The sequence below is a fragment of the Alligator sinensis genome, unplaced genomic scaffold (assembly GCF_000455745.1).
Source record: "Alligator sinensis unplaced genomic scaffold, ASM45574v1 scaffold77_2, whole genome shotgun sequence".
In the NCBI taxonomy this organism is placed as follows: domain Eukaryota; kingdom Metazoa; phylum Chordata; order Crocodylia; family Alligatoridae; genus Alligator; species Alligator sinensis.
The window spans coordinates 922,308-940,343 of record NW_005842016.1 but is presented as its reverse complement, the minus strand read 5'-3'; the positions used below and the strand labels follow the sequence as shown (position 1 = coordinate 940,343).

Below are 18,036 nucleotides of genomic sequence, written 5' to 3'. Positions count from 1 at the left end.
CCATCCGCACGTACATCGGAAAAAGCAATTGCTATCTCCTACCTGTCATCTTTAACTACTGCTTCACCACTGTCGTTTTGTTGTGTAACCACTGTTGGAATCTTACTGTAAGTAAACGTTAAGTTCAATTTTACTATCTTCCAACTGAGTCAGTGTCCCTTTCATCCCCGGCCTGTCCGCAAGGCGGGTTGGTCATCCACCCGCCCCCCAGTTCAACTGGTAAACCGCCTGGTGAGTGTTGCGGTTGCTAACATGAGCTAAAACACAAAAAGGAAGCTTATATGAAGCGGAAACTTGAACAAACAACTCATGAGAAGTAGATGCATACTGCTCAGGCGTACAGAGATGAAATCAGGAAGGCCAAAGCACAACTGGAGTTGCAGCTAGCAAGGTACATGAATGGTAACAAGAAGGGTTTCTACAAATATGTCAGCAACAAGAGGAAGATCGGTGAAAGTGTAGGTCCCTTACTGACTTGGGGAGGCAACCTAGTAACAGATGATGCAGAAAAGGCTGAAGTATCAATGCCTTTTTTACCTCAGTTTTGACAGGCAAGGTCAGCTCCCAGACTAGTACACTTGACAGAACAGTTTGGGCAGGAGGTGAGCAGTCACCAGTGGCAAAAGAACAGATTTACGGACTATTTAGAAAAGCCAGATGTGTACAAGTCCATGGGGACAAACAGGATGCACCTGAGATTGCTGAGGGAGTTGGCCAATGGGATCGCAAAGCTGCTAGCCATCATCTTTAAAAACTCATGGCAATTGGGAGAGGTCCCAGACAATTCGAAAAGGGCAAACATAGTGCCTGTCTTTAAGACACAGAAGAAGGAGGATCCAGGGAACTACAGACTGGTCAGTCTCATCCCAGTCCTTAGAAAAGACATGGAGCAGGTCCTCAAGGAATCCATTTCTAAGCACTTGGAGAAGAAGATGATTAACAATAGTCGTCATGGATTCACCAAGAGTAAATTGTGCCTGACCAACCTGATTGCCTTCTATGATGAGATGACTGGCTCTGTAGATGCAGGAACAGCGGTGAACATGATATACACCTTGATTTTAACAAGGCTTTTGGTACATCCTCACAACATTCTCACAAACAAGCTAAGGAAGTATGAGTTGGATGAATGTTCTGTCAGGTGGAAAGAAAACTGGCTGGATCATCAGAGTCAGAGGGTAAATGGCTTGATGCAAATGGCTCAATGTCTGATTGACAGCTGGTATCAAATGGAGTGCTGCAGGGGTCGGTCCTGGGGCTAGTTTTGTTCAACATCTTCATTGATGGCTTGAAAGATGGGATGGAGTGCACCCTCCGCAAGTTTGCAGATGACACCAAGCTGAGGAAAGTAGTAGGTACCCTGGAGGGTAGGGTTAGGATTAAGAGAGGCCTAAAAAAAATGGAGGATTGGATCAAAATAAATCTCATGAGGTTCAACAAGGACAAGTGCAAAGTCCTGCACTTAGGACAGAACAACCCCATGCATACAGGTTTCAGTACTTAATGACTAAGCAGCAGTTCTGAAGAAAAGGACCTGGGGGTACTGTGGACGATAAACTGAATAGGAGTCAAGAGTGTGCCCTTGATGCAAAGAAGGCTTATGGCATACTGAGCTGCATTAGTAAGAGCGTTTCTAGCAGATTGCAGAAAGTGATTCTTCCCCTCTATTAGGCACAGGTAAGTACTCTGTCCAGTTTTGGGCCCTCCTCTACAGAAAGAAAACTGACGAATTGGAGAGAATCCAGTGGAGGGCAATGAAAATGGTTAGGGGGCTGGGGCACAAGATTTATGAGAAGAGGTTGAAGAAACTACAATGTAGTAACTACATTTATTTAGTCTAGAGTAGACAACACTGATGCAGGATTTAATAGCAGCCTTCAGCTACCTGAAGGGTGGTTACTAAGGGGATGGAGCTAGACTGTACTCAGCGTTGACAGATGACAAAACAAGGAGCAGTGGTCTCAAGTTGCAGCAAGGAAAGTTTAGGTTAGATATGAGGAAGAACTTTCTTACTAGGATGGTAGTAAAACTCTGGAATGGGTTACCCAGAGAAGTGGTGAAATCTCCATCATTGGAGGTTTTTAAGACCTGGCTTGACAAAGCCATGGTTGAGATGGTCTAGTTAGGCATGGTCCTGCTTTGAGCAGGGGTTTGGGCTAGATGATCTCCTGAGGTCCTTCCAACCCTAATTTTCTTTGATTCAAAAACTTTAAAACCTTTACCATTAGAGTGGTTATGGTACAGCAACACATATCAGCACAAAAAGAAGCTACTCCTCAATTCCATGGAAGCTACTCCATTAATAGCCAATTTTTATTCTGCTGCAGAAGACTTTGTAGGAGCAGGTGGAGGGTTGAGGCATTGTTATCATGCAAGAAAAAAAAAAAGAGAGAGAGAGAAATAAAAAATATGGTGGAGCGGGGGGCAGGAGGAGGCTCCAAGAGCCACTCTAACTGAAGCACCCACAGCGTCACATGTATTCAGCATCCTGCGCTTCAAAACAGCAGCGGGGGAGCTTTAACTAAAGCTTGTTCAGAGCTTTATTTAAAGAGCCCCTGCCACCATTCTGAAGCATGGGGACACTGAATACATGACACAGTAATTAGAACATTCCATTAGACTCAATGGATCAAGTTTAACCAATGTGTGTTAATTAGCACGTCAGAGTAGGTGCCCAGAATGCATATAGATGCCCTAGTTACCATGTGCATAAAACAGGAAATCTATCACTGACTTTCTTTTAGTTTTTGCCTTCACCAACAGTGAAGGAAAGAGCACTGAGTTCTCAAGATTTTGTTGTGGCTGGACTGAACTCCACTGGCTAGGCCTATCTGGGAATTTCTGAAGAGAGGAATATTTTAATTATTTTTTTTATTCAAACACACACAGTTGAAAAATTCTTGGCAACTACTTTTTTTGTAAGAATTACAAAATCTTTGAATAAAACATCTTAACATTCTTTACATTTTATTCTTTACATAGGGAGTCAAATTCCTTTATTTTTCTATCCAAAGTAGTAGTTCCAGACAAAGGCTGGTATGTTAATCCACTACAACACCTAGAGGACACTAGACCAGGCTTGAACTCTTACAATTTTATTTTCTTCTGAAGTTAAACCACTTTTGGCCACAGTCTTCAGATCTTGTTAAGCAATTCAGTAGGGAAAACCTCAATTACTATTACAGGAGCTACATGAAATGACACGGAGGCTGCTTTTGTGATACAGTTCAACCTAATGCTGAAAGAAACTATAATGGCACTTTTCAGATGAAACAAAATCAAGTACTTATATTAACTTGCCCTTGCCACTTTTCTCACAGATGGTATGAACTTGTTAAAACAGGGGACTGAAAGTCAAGATCTAAGGTCTACAATCAACTCAACTATGTCCTGTTGTGTGACTGAACATGTTACTTCAGCACTCCACACAGCTGAGAGCAACAAAACTTGTTCACCTCCGACAAGTGATTTGATAGCCTCAGATCAAAAGGTGCTATATGCCGAAATGCAAATTATCATTAGTTCAACAAGTTTGAAGGAACAAATCTCAGAGTTTTGACCAAACTCCAATTTGGTCAATGAGAATCTAATTAAAACACCTCTTGTAACTTTAACTTCATCATTTTATCATTTTTACATCAAACTGTTGTGCAGCACTGCCATGCTTTAATAAAGAATTAAATTAATCCAATAAATAATGGAGTGCTTTGACATCCATCACAGTGAGACATTCTGGATTATACAATATTATTATTAAAAATGGAATAAAGCCTCCAAAAACTCTCCAAGACCTTTAAGAGCTCTCTGGATCTACAGACCAAAAATCAAACTGGTCCCAGTATAGAACTAAAACTATAGTAGTCTAATTTCATATTCCAGATCATAAGGACATAACATAATTAGAATCATTACCCTATTTTTATTACTCCTGCTAGCCCTTTCTTCCCTATGATGTCTTCCTCAGCAGACCCCATCCTGCAGTCTCCTCTGCCCAAGGCTCTGAGGCCTCTCAAACGCTTTTAGAATGTCAAGCAGCCAATGCAATCAAATGTAATGGGACTGTGCTACAAACACAAGGAGATGGACAAAAGACCAACAGTGAAATCAGCAGCTCATGCATCTGTGGTAAAGCAGTGCTCTCTCCTTACCTGCTGCAACATCTCTGAACATTGCTTTGAAGGATGGGAAGTAGCTGCTCTGCACTCTGTCCAGAAGTTCTGCCATATTCCTAACCTTCCTGGCTTTTAGCTGATTGTAAATGCATTCCAAATTGTCACACCTAAAACAAAGCAAGAGATAATGTAACTTTCCATGGAGATCACAGAAGCTCAACACATCCATTTTTATTCTGTGTGTGTTCAGCACATCGTAGGCCAGTCTGTATCGGTGTGCTGGCTCAGGGGAATTTGTGAGGCCTGACTGGTTCCAAGGAGCTAAAAGCAATTCCAAATTCTGAGAGGAATTACCTTTTCCATAGTCAAGAGTCAGTGTCATCTACCAATCAAACCAGGAGTACCTCCAAAGCAATTGTATTAAATGAATTCCTCCCTGGCAGAGGTATGTTAGGGGCTGTGGACCCACAGCTGCATGGACATCTCCTACAGAAGAATAGTTTAAAAGAGGAAGATCCTCCAGAAGAACAATAATCTCTATCCAATAGATAGGGTGTATCGTACATATGACAAATGGAACATAGGTTCCACAGTGATAGCAATACCAGTTACCCTCTTGAAAGGAAAAACACCACTAACTATTTCTGCAGATGACAGTAGCTCTTCAGGAAACAAGCATCCGTGGCCATGATTACTTGAGATGCTGACTCAGAAGTTGTTACCTCAGAGTCACGCTGGGGAATGGCTTTTCCTTAATGCTGACTGCACAACAGCTCGTGACTACTGTGCAATAGCATTACATCATGCTTCCTGCCACACAACAATACTGCGCAGTAGTCATGAGCTACTGTGCAGTCACCGTCTCATGTAGACACAGTCAGTGGTTATCATGTTGCTTGTTCTTGGTGAACTGATGAAAAGGGTATTAAATAAGACTGAAACCCCTAGCCTGGTGCTCTGTTGAAATGATGCCACCTGCACAAGTAGTAACCTCAAATGTATTTCACGGCTCATGATCATGTCTGTACTTGTTCATGATTGTTTATGTACTATATTCTCCCTCTTGAGTCTTTATTGAACTTCAAACTGCTCAGTCTTTATATCTTGCACAAATAATTCTAGCCACTGCAAGCATTTTTCTAACATGCAAGCTTTAACAGAAAAACATAAACTGCCAAGCTGCCCACAAGGTACCTGCTTTTCCAGAACTCTAATTCCACCTTTGGGTTGGGGTTGCTGCCTTGTAGAAGAGGCTCTGATGATTCTCTCTTCAATGCTCCTTGTACCTGGTAACTCCAATCTATAACTGCTGATTCAATGGCATGTATAAAAGATTTATCTACTAGTTCCCCACTGCAAAAAGTAAAAACATCTTATGATTAATTTTGTTGTAATTTGAACTGTGTCAAATAACCATACATCAACATTTATTTTATAAACCACAGTTTAACTTCAACTTTTTAGTGTAGTAGCTGTATCCTGGAGAAAGTTTCTAAGGTATCTAAAATATCTGTATAACAGATAAAACTATCTAATGCAGGTAGTAGTGGTCAGTGGATGATAATTCAAAGAGAGGGTGAAAGAAACAGAAGCTTGCTTAGTTATCATTTATCTGACAATGGAAAGAAATTAATGCCCTGACGTGTAAGCACAGTACCACAGTCTTACCCAGGATATAAAAAGTCAGCTGTTAAATGTGACCAAAGCTTACAATTCGGCGGTGCTGGTTACAGCTGTGTTCATCTAAGGAAGCACAGAGGTAGACAAGGTTCTTTGGGTAAATGTGATATCTTTTATTAAACCAACTAAATAGTTGGAAAAAAATGTTCTTTACAAGCTTTCAGGCACAAACATCCTTCTTCCTGCATGAAGAGGTCTGCTGGTGTGTGTGTGCTCTCCTGCATGGAGCAGATGCTTAACCCAATATGCAAAATGCAGGTTATATACCAACATCCCACACTGCTGTGGCATACAAGACTGCCTCGCATATCTACACGAGCAAGATTACAACTCAGAGTACAGACCTAAAGATATTACTGAACTTATACACTTCATCCTCACACACAACAACTTTACTTTCAGTAACCAGTGCTTCCTCCAGACCATGGGCACAGCTAGGGGCACCAAAATGCCCCACAATATGCCAACCTTTTTATGCCACCCGAAAGAAGAATTCCTCAAGAATTGCACCATCAATCCCATGTTATACCTAAGATATATAGATGACATTTTCATCATTTGGACTGAGACCCTGCAATTTCTGATTGATTTCCATCACAAATTCAATAATCATCACCCCTCCATCAGGCTGTCTTGAATACTCCAGCACCAGCATTTCCTTTTTAGACACTATGATCAACATCCAGAATGGTAAAATACAAACCACCATATACAGGAAATCCACAAGCCAACATTCATAGGCACACAGAACCAGCAATCACCTTAAACACACCATGAAAGCTATAATATATAGCCAAGACCTCCAATACCACCACATCTACACAGAGGACAACCCCCACAATCGTCATCCCACAAATCTCAAAACAGCTTTCATTCAACAAGGACACTCCTCCAAAAAGATAGATCATACTTTTGAAAGAGCCACCCAGATAACACGTGAAGAACTGCTGCAGAACAAGGAGAAAATCCCCATGAATCACACACTATTAGTTATGGCATACCATCCTTCCCTGGAACCTATATAGAAAATCTTCATACCATTGCAACCCATACTAGAAGACCCAATTCTTAAAGAGATCTCTCCAGAGCCACCTGTCCTAGCCTTTTAAACAGGCACCAAACCTCACCAACCTGATCACCAGAAGAAAATTTCCTATGGCCCAAAGCACACTGAATGGATCCAGACCATGCCAAGACAAGAAATGTAAAACATGCCAACACATCTCAACCACTCCCACAATAACTACATCCCACAACAGAACCATCACCATTCCTGGATCTTACACATGCACTTCCAGAAATGTAATAGATCTCATCCAAAATGCCCAGATGAAAAATATGTAGGCGAAACCAAACAACAGAATGAATGTACATCAAAAATATATCAAAAGACAAAAATACCCAGTTACCTGTGGGTGCACATTTCTCACAAGAAAACCACTCTCTCTCCAATCTCTCAGTTCTAATCATCAAAGGGAATTTACAAAACACCATTCATAGACGAGCCTACGAACTTCCCTTCATAAATCTACTGGATACAAAAAAATCATGGACTAAATATAGACATTGAATTTATGGCACATTATAACCTGCCTGCCAACCAATAACACCAGGTAACCTCTCTATATTTTACCAACTACTTTCTATCACCAGGTCAACATTCCCCTCTCTGATCTTTCCTGTCATGCATTTGTATTTTCAAAGACCTGCATTTTGCATATTGGCCTAAGCTTGTATTCCATCATGGAGAGTACACAAACATCAGCAGACCTCCCTATGCCTGAAGAAAGGTGTTTGTGCCCGAAACCTTGTAAAGAACAACTTTTCCAACTATTTTATTGATCTAATAAAACGTAATCACATTTACCCAAAGAACCTTGTCTGTCTATGTCCTTCCTTAGACCAACATGGTTGTGGTGGCGAGGCACCACCACAGACTCTTGAGGGGGAGAGAGTGGACCCCGCGGGCACCAGACCCCGAGAACAGGTCCCTGGTGGAGCTAACTTACCTCCCACAGGGCAGCTGGAGCAGGAGCCGTGCCCGTGGCCACAGACACGCAAACTGGCATTACGCCGGCTATTTAATCAGCTGTTTCCAGCGCAGGAAACAGCTGAGCCAATCCCAGTGGCAGTACCAGCCGCTGCGGGAAAATTTAAAAGCCCCGCCAGATCTGGAGCGGGGAGAGAGCCGGAGAGAGAAAGAACGGGCTGGCAGTTTGTGAGGCAGGCTCTGGCACAGTGGGGAAGCACCCCAGCCTGCGTGGCTCACGCAGGCAGCACCAGGGAAAGCTTTAAGCCTCCTGTGGGAGGAAAAGCAGGAGCAGCCACACAGCCCCTGGAAGAAGCTGACACCGAGGAGGCAGGGGAGCTCCCTGATTATGGTAGGAGAGAGGAGGCATCTGAGATCCCTAGAGGGGGCTGGGATAAGGGAGGCAGCCCTGCAGCCCCCTCCTACTCAGAGGAATATTTTCTTTGAAGTAAAAACGACCCCAAGGGGGAAGAAAGAGCAACTGGAACCCTGTAGACAGGCCCTCAGCCAACCTACAGGGCCAGAAAACATCATTAATACATCACCAACCAGTTGGCAAGTGGACAGGGTGTAGGGGAGGCGGAGCCCCATGGAACATCGCATCCAACGATCATAAGTACCGCCATCCATCGAGAAGGCCCACCCAGGAAAGATCTCCACTGAAGGCCCCTCTAATAGTAAGTTTAATATCAAAGTCGTGGCAGACGAGTTGAGGGGAGGGGCCAAACCCCGATAGGCCGGGCGGCCAGAAGGGCGCAAGATGCCACAATGGTTATAACCAACAACCCTGAAGTGTAAGCTTTGGTCACATTTAGCAGCTGACTTTGTATATCTTGGGCAGACTGTGGTACTTACGCTACTGCACCACCTAGAGAGTGCTATAGGAATCCTGTGCCCCAGGAAGGGGCACAGGGAGGATTGTGCCTACAGCTGGATCAAACTCTTTCAGTACTATTCCTTGGATACCCTGCTCCATCTTGCCTAAATGTAAGGTATGAACACACATACATTTAGAGCAGTGATCCTCAGTCAGGGCAACATGGCACCCTGAGATGCCTTGAGATCCTGTCAAGGGTGCCACAGAATACCAAACAACATTAAGAATGTTAGGTGTGCAAGCATGATTCACAGATATTTAAAAAATGAATCCTTAGTGTTAAAACCATCCTGACGTGCTGTGGTCTTTCTGAGGCCTTTGCAATAGAAATATTTCTCTAGTATTTTTCTCTAGTCAAAAAACACAAAACTAAGAGCTGACATTTTTCAAGGGGTGCCTCAAGTCTACTGAGGGGTGCCTTGGGTGTAAGAAGGTTTAGAGGCACTGATTTAGAGCCCTTTCAAAAGAGAAACATTTCAAAATGTATCTTTTTTTTTTACTTTTTACTCAGGCAAATATAGAAATGAAATTCTAGAATGCATGAAGTTATTACATCTTTACAAATCTTTAAAAAAATCACCTCCACTATCAGTGTAATAATGTATATATAGAAATTACATTCAATGGTATTAATAGAATCTGGCTAGACTCTGGTTTATTAGACGTTTGTCTTCTGCGCAGGTCAGGAAGGAAATCCCTATTTCCAGACCTGACCTCAACTTCCTTGATCCCCTAGCATAAACTATCAGACTCTAACTGACATTAGGTACTATGACCTTTGATTTGGCTTCTGGACTTAAGGTATTATAGACCCTTGTTTTTTGATCCCTGACCCCCGCCATGTCCAGGTCATACCCCCGACAAAGTTTTCCATTTATACCTGGTATGGTACTTCTTCTCACTATCTGTGTCAGACTCAGCCTGAGTTTCCAGAATGTTTTCTATTAAGTTTCAAATTTTCAAGGATTTTAGGACCTTTGTGACAGGACCTGCCCCTGTGGGTGGCTGAGCCTTGGTGCCCATGCTAATCCTGCCTCACTCCAGCTCCTCTGTCCCCCCATGCTGTGTCACCTGCCATGCCCTGATATGAATGTCGTAGTACATTAGAAGGCTGCCCCAGAGTCTTGACGCAATCCTGGTAGTGGGGCCATTGCTTAATTGGTTGGACGCTTGGTCCTACTTGCCTCCAGACACTCAGTCTGCTAACAAAAAACTACTCTGCTTCCTGCCAGTGCTTCTCATGCCTACCCAGCACCACTTGTACCCTGCAGATACCAAGTTGCCCTATAAGTGCCAACCATGGCCCTACAGACCCTAATTATGCCTTAGGGACATGAATCGTGACCTCTCATCACCACTCCCATGCCTTACAGGTCTTACTCTGGCTCTATTCAGTGGGCCTTCTGGCCCTATAATGGCTTTAGGCCCCTAGGTCTCTGACCCTTAAAGAGCTATTTTCTTCTGACTCTGAATTACTTGACTATTACCCACACCCCTCCAGGTCCTGGACACTTCCAGGGCTCCACCCTAGCCTCAGCCCCTTAATAGCATGAAGCTCCTCCTAGGCCCCCTGCCTGTGACCTCCATTCAGCCCCACAGACACACCCCAAGCCTCCATTCAAGAACAGAAATACAAGTAAACTATTTCAAACTAAAATACTTAAACACCAATCTGGGTCCCTATCGCACAGCAAATCCTACTCCTCTCTTTGCTTTCTCCCTCTATCTCTCTAAGGTGCCTGTGGGTCTATTTCCAACAGTCTCCCTCCCCAGGAGTTCCTCTGCCTGCAGAGGCCAGGGCCAGACTGCCTGCTGTAGTTCAGGAGCTAAGCTTATCTTCCCCAAATTCCTCCCCTGCCAGTCATCTGATCTCTTGATTCTCTGAACCAGGCACTGGGGTTTCTCCTTTATGAATAAGCCTGCTTCCCTCTGCTATGAGTATCCAACTGCTCTTCACTCTACTTATCTGGCTCCTCAGAGTTCTGCACCTTTGCAACTTATTGCAGGGGAGTTAACTCCAGTATAGCCACTCATGATTTTGTAGTTCCTAGTCCTATCTCCTCTAGGCTGTTTACTTCCTAGCAGTTGACCTTTGCTCAGCTGCTTGTACCAGATTGCAAATCTTGCTTTGCTGGTTTTTGTTCCCCCCTTAAAGTAACAGAAGCCCTTGCTTCCTGTTACAGCCTTCCATTTTCTCTTTTTAAGGTCATCATCATCACCATCGGCAACCCTTCACAGTTGAGGTTGATCATCTTCTATGACCATCTTATCTGTGGCTCCAAAGATGGCTGACAAGGCCAACCTGGGATCGACAGGTTATACTGCAATTTGGGCACATGTTTCTGTGCAGTGGACGGCTTTGGAATCCTCATTCAGACTGCAACATACTGTTTCTGCTACTCCTGCTTTTCCATCTCCTGTTGTCATCATGAGGCTTTAGAGTACTGAGATCCTTGCAACAAACTCTTCCTCCATTTGGAGTGGTCCAGGGTGACAGCTTCCCATGTGTTAATGTTACATTTTTTCAAGCTGGCCTTAAGGACATCCTTGAAGTGTTTTCTCTGTCCTCCTCTTTAGCATATGCCTTGACTGAGCTGGAAGAATAAAACTTGCTTGAGGAGTCTGGTGTCAGACATACAGATGACATGGCTAGCCCAAAATTGATATCAGATGATTATCGCCTCAATGTTCATGGTGTTTGCTTGCAAGTGGATGCTAACATTGATGCACCTGTCTTCCCAGGGGATTTGAAGGATCTTCCACAGACAGTGTTGATCGTACTTCTCCAGCGACTTGAGGTGTGTCCTATATGTTGTCCATGTCTCAACTTGTACAATAAGGCAGGGATTACAACTTCTTGATAAACCAGGAGCTTAGTTTTGAATCTGATGTCACAATCTTTGAACACCCACTTCCTCAGGCGTCCGAAGGCTGCACTTGAACATTTGAGGTGATGTTGGATTTCTTTGCCATGTCAGCCTTCTGTAAGAGATGGCTTCCATGGTACAGGAAACACTCAGTGTTTTCCAGAGTCTCACTGTGAATCTGAATGACCAGAGCTGAGATCTGCTCATTAAGAGCTTGTTGATGGAGGACCTGAATTGTCTGAATGTTAAGCATCAGTCCCATTTTTTGTATGCCTTGGTAAAGACACGGATGATTGCCTGATCCTTAAGAGAGCATAAAGCTGTGATGTAAGCTTCTCTCCCCCCACTGCTTGAAGGTGTTGGCAGGGATTCGATCTACTCCAGAAACCTTGTCATTCTTCATCTGCTTGATGGTTTTCCTCACCTCATCGAGGATTAGAGAGATTCAAAGATCATCTCTTACTGGGACTTGTGGGTGGAGCTGAGAACACTCTTTACAGTCTCCACTGAGAAGGTCTTCAAAATGCTCCTTCCAACAGGCATTGATAGCTACCCATTCCTTGATCAGGTCTCCTCCATCCTTATGTCTCAAGGGGGTTGGTTCCTGAGTGCTTGGACAATAGAAGGCTTTGGTGGCACTAAAAAACTACATATTGTGGATGTCAGCAAGATGTCTTTGCCTTGTCTTCCTACCATCTGTTCTTCATATCGCTGGGTTATCCTCTGGACCACTACCTTGGCTTGTTGGTGATTCAATTTCTTTTGCTCGGATTTATGTCATTTTCCCAAACACAAAACACCTTGAGCTTAAGGTCAATCAACTCTTGGATCTCCCAGTCATTTTCATCAAAGCAGTCTTGATGTTTCCTGACAGTGAATCCAAGTGTCTCTTCGCAGGCACTGATGACAGCAAACATGAAGGCATCTCAAGCGCTGCTGACATTCTCCCATTGTTCTTGATTGGAATTCACCAGTTTTTCATTGAGGCACTGGTAGAAGATGCCTCACTTAACTAGGTTCTCAAGTGCTTTGACACTGACCTTCCATCTGCATTGCTTCTCCTGCAGTCATTGTTTGAGAGCCAGTTTAAGTGACATAATTGAGTGCATCAGTCAGTAAGCAATCCAGCAATCATCAGCTCCTAGCATAGCTCAAGTCATATGGACGTCTTTGCAATCCTGGACACGAACAATGACACAGTCAATCAAGTGCCAATGCTTAGATTGTATGTGTTGCCATGATGTCTTGTACCTGTTTTTTTCTGGCAGAACAGGTGTTGGTCTTGGTGTTGGTGATGCTGAGTCCATGTTCCACACATTTTGTCTAGTGGAGAAAGCCACTGGAGTTGCCTTTCTCACTCCTTCTTGCCAATGGCTCCATTCCAGAGGTTCAAGTCCCTTCTGACTCTGGCATTGAAATCTCTGAGTAGAATAAGTCAGTCTCCCTCTGGAATGTCAGAGAGGATTTGGTTAAGGTTGGCATAGATTCCTCCTTGGTTTCATCAGTAGCATAAGAATCAGGGCATATGCACTGATGACAGCAGCGTATTGGCTCCTTACCAATTTAAGATGGCGAGTCATGAAGTGCTCATAAAGTCTTATAAGGAACTCACTGAGTTGGTTTATGAGTTTATTCTTTAAGGCAAAGCCAACTCTGAAGTCAGTGTTCTCCTTTCTGTTTGCCCTTCCAGAAGAGAGTATAGCTGCTTCCTTGTTCTCTGAGCTACCTTTGTAAGGTACTTCTGATCTTGATGTGTGAAGATAAGGTTAAAAGAAAAGATGCATCTGTGTCTTATATTTGCTGCTCTGAGAGGACCTGTATTCTCACTCAGTTCCTTCCTTTTCCTTAATGTAGCCTGTGACAAGTGTTAAAACACTTATATTTTATGTCCTCACAGAGTAGACTCTTCAGTCTGTCTCTGCTGCTCTTGTTCAAAATAGTGCAACTGTAGTACCATGTCTCTGAGTCTGAGTTGGGGGAGGGTGTATAAAGAGCTCTGTATGTTCTGCCTATAAGGACTGTTGCTTTTCCTTCCTGCTGTAGGGAGTAGAGGGCCTGCTTTATATGTCCCAGTGGATTTCCCTTCTCAACACCGGGAAGCCCTCTAATTCTTGTGCTATTTTTTGTCTCACAATTTACTATGTCCTGAATTTTACCTGTACCCTTTTTTTTTTCTGTTGCTTATCTTGATTTTTTTTTTTATTTTGCCGGATCTCTATCTTTTATCCCTGGGTCTCTATTCTGTTTCCCCATGCAGCAGCCATCGTTGATTCTGAAATCCCTGTCAGCTGTTGTGAATGAAGTTCTCCCAGAAGGTTTCTTCTGGGGAGTAGCTTTTCAAATTGGTCCCCTTATATGGTCCACAAACAAGGAAAATATGTTTGGAAATTAAGGGGCTTAGGGATGGGCAATGTTTGTGGACTGTCTCACAGCCTCCTTGGAGCTCTAGCCTCAGATAGCCATCTGCTCCATCAATACCATGTGACCATTAATATCATGTAACCCCTGTTATTATTAAGTTACAAGAGAAACCAAGCAAGATAGCCATCAAGTTGAAAGACTAGAGGTGGTTCTGTCTTGTATCCCTAGAGCCTAGAAGTTGGGACCACCCTAATTTACGCAATTTCACTAAGGATATTCCATTTTAGCAATGATGTTCACTTGGTTTTCACTGATCCCAGGTTTCCAGAGGGTTGTGGGCTAATATAATGCCTTGACAAATCCCAAGAGTGAGGGTCTATATGGATCACACACAGAGATTCAATGATGCCATTATCTGAGCTTATCCTGTATGTCCAGAATTCAGTCACCTTCATGAAAAAGGCCTGGATCAATAAGCTTCAAGTAACCAAGTCACTACATCAAAGCACAGTTCCTCTCAAGCTTCAGGACATTAGCCGATTGCCTGAATGGTCCAGAACAGAGGTGCCCAATCCATCTGGCCTCGTGGACTGAATGTGGTGCTAGGCTGGTCTGTGGGCTGGACTACACCAATATGTGGGGCTGATCTATTGCCAGATCCAGCATGCAGGACTGGTCTATAGGCCATATCATGCTTGTAGACCCGCTCTGCATGCCTAACAGAGCCATGGACCAGACCTGCATGCCAGATCCAGCTGTGGATTGGCCTTGTGTGCCAGCCCAATGTGGCATGCAGGGCTACATCATCTGACCCACAGGGTCTTATAAGAACATAAAAACTGCCATTTACTGGGTCAGACCATAGGTCCACCTTCCCTAGTATCTTCCCTAGGGGATCCTGAAAGGGAGAGTCAACTCAGCACAGGATGGCTAAAAATCAAGTATTTAAAAACAAACAAACAAAAGAATCAGATTTTGTTTTTAATTTAAATCAGATTTTTTTTAAACCATCAATAAAATCCTAAATTTCCCTCGTTTAAAAAATAGCAGTTACAATTAAATCTCATAACAAACATGTTAAACCTACACTTTCAGTCTCATAAAAATGAATTAATGGCTCTGTCACACACACACACATTGAGTTACCTACCAATCAAACATGGGCATTCATTTCAGTTTTTCATCTCATGAAAATGGCTCTAGTCTTTCTGTCCAACCTAACTACCAGCTGTTGCTTCTTGAAAGTCCTGGGCTTTCAGTTTCTGTTTCTCAGCAAACTAAAGTCACGTGTGCAAAGACACGGGCTGGATAGGATTGTTGTTGTTCTGTGCTTATGTGGTGGCGGAACTGGGCCAAGCAAGGCAGAGGAATTAGTTAAGACACTGTCTTAAAGACAGAGAGACAATATAGGAAAGGATGGAGGCAGAGTAGAAAGGAACAGTGGAATGGACTGGAAAGAAAAAAAGGAAGACATTATTCAGAAATACACACACAGCTTCCTATATTCCCCCACACTTTTGCCACAGAAAAACTGTCATGGCTTCTGAGTGTAAAAGAGACCCTGTCTGGGAATATTTTGAAGAAATTCCTTCCCTGGGTAAAAAGGGAAAATGTGTGAAGTGTAAGCACTGCAAAAAGGAGATGCAGGGCCTAGTTGCAAGAATAAAACATCATAATGAAAACTGCTTATTGGGAGAAAGTGATGTGGATATGTCTGAAGAACAATGTGGATCAACTGGTTATTAAAGTAAATAATTCACTTTGCAATGCATCACTCTTCAAGACTCTCTATGCCTTTTAGTATAAGTGTGATTTAACCAGTAAATTCCCAAGCTGTTTGCTATGTTGGATGTTGCTAGAAAAAAAAGTTTAGCTTAGCTAATCCTTATGGCTTTTTTTATTTTTTAAGTAGGTTTAGAATCTATCACCCAAGTTTACGGTACAGAAAGCTGCAGTAAGAGGAATCTAGAGTTGCCAATTGCCACTGGGTGTCATTTTCTTATTTTATATTACATAATGCATGCCCCTTATTTTGGAACATCATGCCCCCAGACCATAATGGTGACTCCATAAGTCTATTCCCTATTTTACTTCAGCATAACTCAGCTTTCCCAAGGGAACCCCATCCTATACTTGTTTTCTCAAAAAACAGAAGTGCCGGTAAGCTCAATGGGGTTTACTCCAAAATTAACTGCACTCTAAGTGCAGTCAGTCTTAACTTTTTTGGTAATTTGGAATCGGATCAGCATCCTTGCTGAAAAAAAAATGTAAATGATTAAGTGAATAATAGAGTGAGAAGAACTGAGAAGAATGACTATTCAAAAATCATTTTTGTTTCAGGATCCCATTTAAGCATAAGAGAGTTTGACTGTCTACCTGCAACAACTTCAGCGTCATCCATTAGTACTTTTAGCAGCAGTGCTGCAATTAAATGTATTTCAGACAACACAGTATCAGTAGCAAGCAAAAAATTTCAATCACCCAGTAAAACCACCACCATGGATGGGTTTGTAGTAAGGACCCACAAATGCCAACAAGACACCATAGATGAAAACATTGCTTGGTTCATTTTTGCCACAATTTCTCCTTTTCACATTGTTAACAATAAACACTTCATTGAAATGATTGAGTCCTTACAACCAGGCTACACTCCACATGGTAGAGCAGATGTTGGTGGAAGGTTGATATATACGGTTTATGAGAAGGAATTTGAACAGTGTACAAGAAATACTGAAGGGAAATTTGCCAGTTTAAGCCTTGATGGGTGGAGCAACGTACACAATGATCCAGTAATATGTGCCTGTGTGACAACAGAAGATGGGGTTGCATATCTTTCAGAAACAACAGATGCATCGGAAAATGCCCACACAGCAGAATATTTAAAACAAATGGCAGTGAAAGCTGTAATAAACTGTGAACAAAAATTCAACTGTCACATGCGCAGTTTTGTCACAGACAATGCTGCAAACGTGGCAAAGATGAGAAGATACTTAGAAGAAGAAATGGAAAGATACTCCTTAATAACATGTGGCTGCAGTGCCCATTTAATGCATATTTTAGCCAAAGACTTAAGTACTTCTCCAGGAATAAAAGAAAATGTTGTTGAAGTCACAAAATACTTCCGTAACAACCATTTTGCTTCAGCTTCACTGAAGAGAGCAGGAGGATCCAAACTGTTTCTCCTTCAAGATGTTCGATGGAATTCTGTGGTTGATTGTTTTGAACAATTTATTAAGAACTGGCCTATTCTTATAAAAATTTATGACAAAAACTGTGATAAAAGAGATGGAAATATTTCATCCAAAGTATCTAACATTGGATTAAAGAGGAATGTAGAAAATATGCACAATATACTGAAGCCTATATCCATAGCCTTAAACAAACTTCAGAGATTGTTCCTGCATTGCTGATGCTGTCAAAATTTGGAAGGCACAAAGAAAGAAATACCTAACCAGAAAGTTAAACTGCAGGCAATAAAGAAGCAAATGGATCAAGCACTAACTCCACCTCATTTTCTCGTGAACATTCAAACCCCGGATATAAAGGCAGATGCCTAACTTCTGAAGAAGATGCTGCTGCCATGGCATGGGCATCTCAAAATCACTCCTCAGTAATGCCAGTCATAATAAATTTCAGGGCTGGAGAGTAGTATATAGGCTCACTGCCCTTCAATGCAAACGTGACAGGTGGGCAGGACCGGAAGTCCTGCCCCTTAGCCCCACCCCTTTCCCTTGTATGGTGTGTGCCATCACCAGCCCCGCCCCTGACCCCAGTCACGTGGTGTGACATCAGCAACTCTGTCCCCCCACCCCCAGTCATGTGGTGTATGACATCAGCAACTCCACCCCCACCCCCCAGTCACGTGGTGTGTGACACCAACCCCACATGGTCCATGACATCAGAAGGACAGCCCATGCAGACCCCAAAGCCCAACCCCTCATGCTGCAAGAACTGCCCTAGATCACGTGGTACAGTTATGACCTATCAGGTCCCAGACTGCTCTAGCCCCCCGCCAGGGCACAGGCATGGCCTATGGGGTGGCAGGTGTACGGGCTGGGAGCGGTCCGAGGCCCTCGGGGGTGTTTTCACGCGGCGGGCTGTGGCCCGCAC

At 43.1% G+C, this 18,036-nt stretch overlaps 1 protein-coding gene across 1 annotated transcript in view; it reads right to left on the bottom strand.

Moving 5' to 3' along the window:
• Positions 1-18,036, bottom strand: part of DNAH9 (dynein axonemal heavy chain 9) — a 524,795-nt gene that overhangs the window by 478,834 nt on the left and 27,925 nt on the right. The window contains exons 3-4 of the mRNA XM_025202178.1: positions 5,307-5,465; positions 4,149-4,279 (exon numbers count right to left, since the gene is read on the bottom strand). Coding sequence (XP_025057963.1) covers positions 4,149-4,279; positions 5,307-5,465 — 290 coding nt within the window. The remainder of the gene's footprint in view (positions 1-4,148; positions 4,280-5,306; positions 5,466-18,036) is intronic.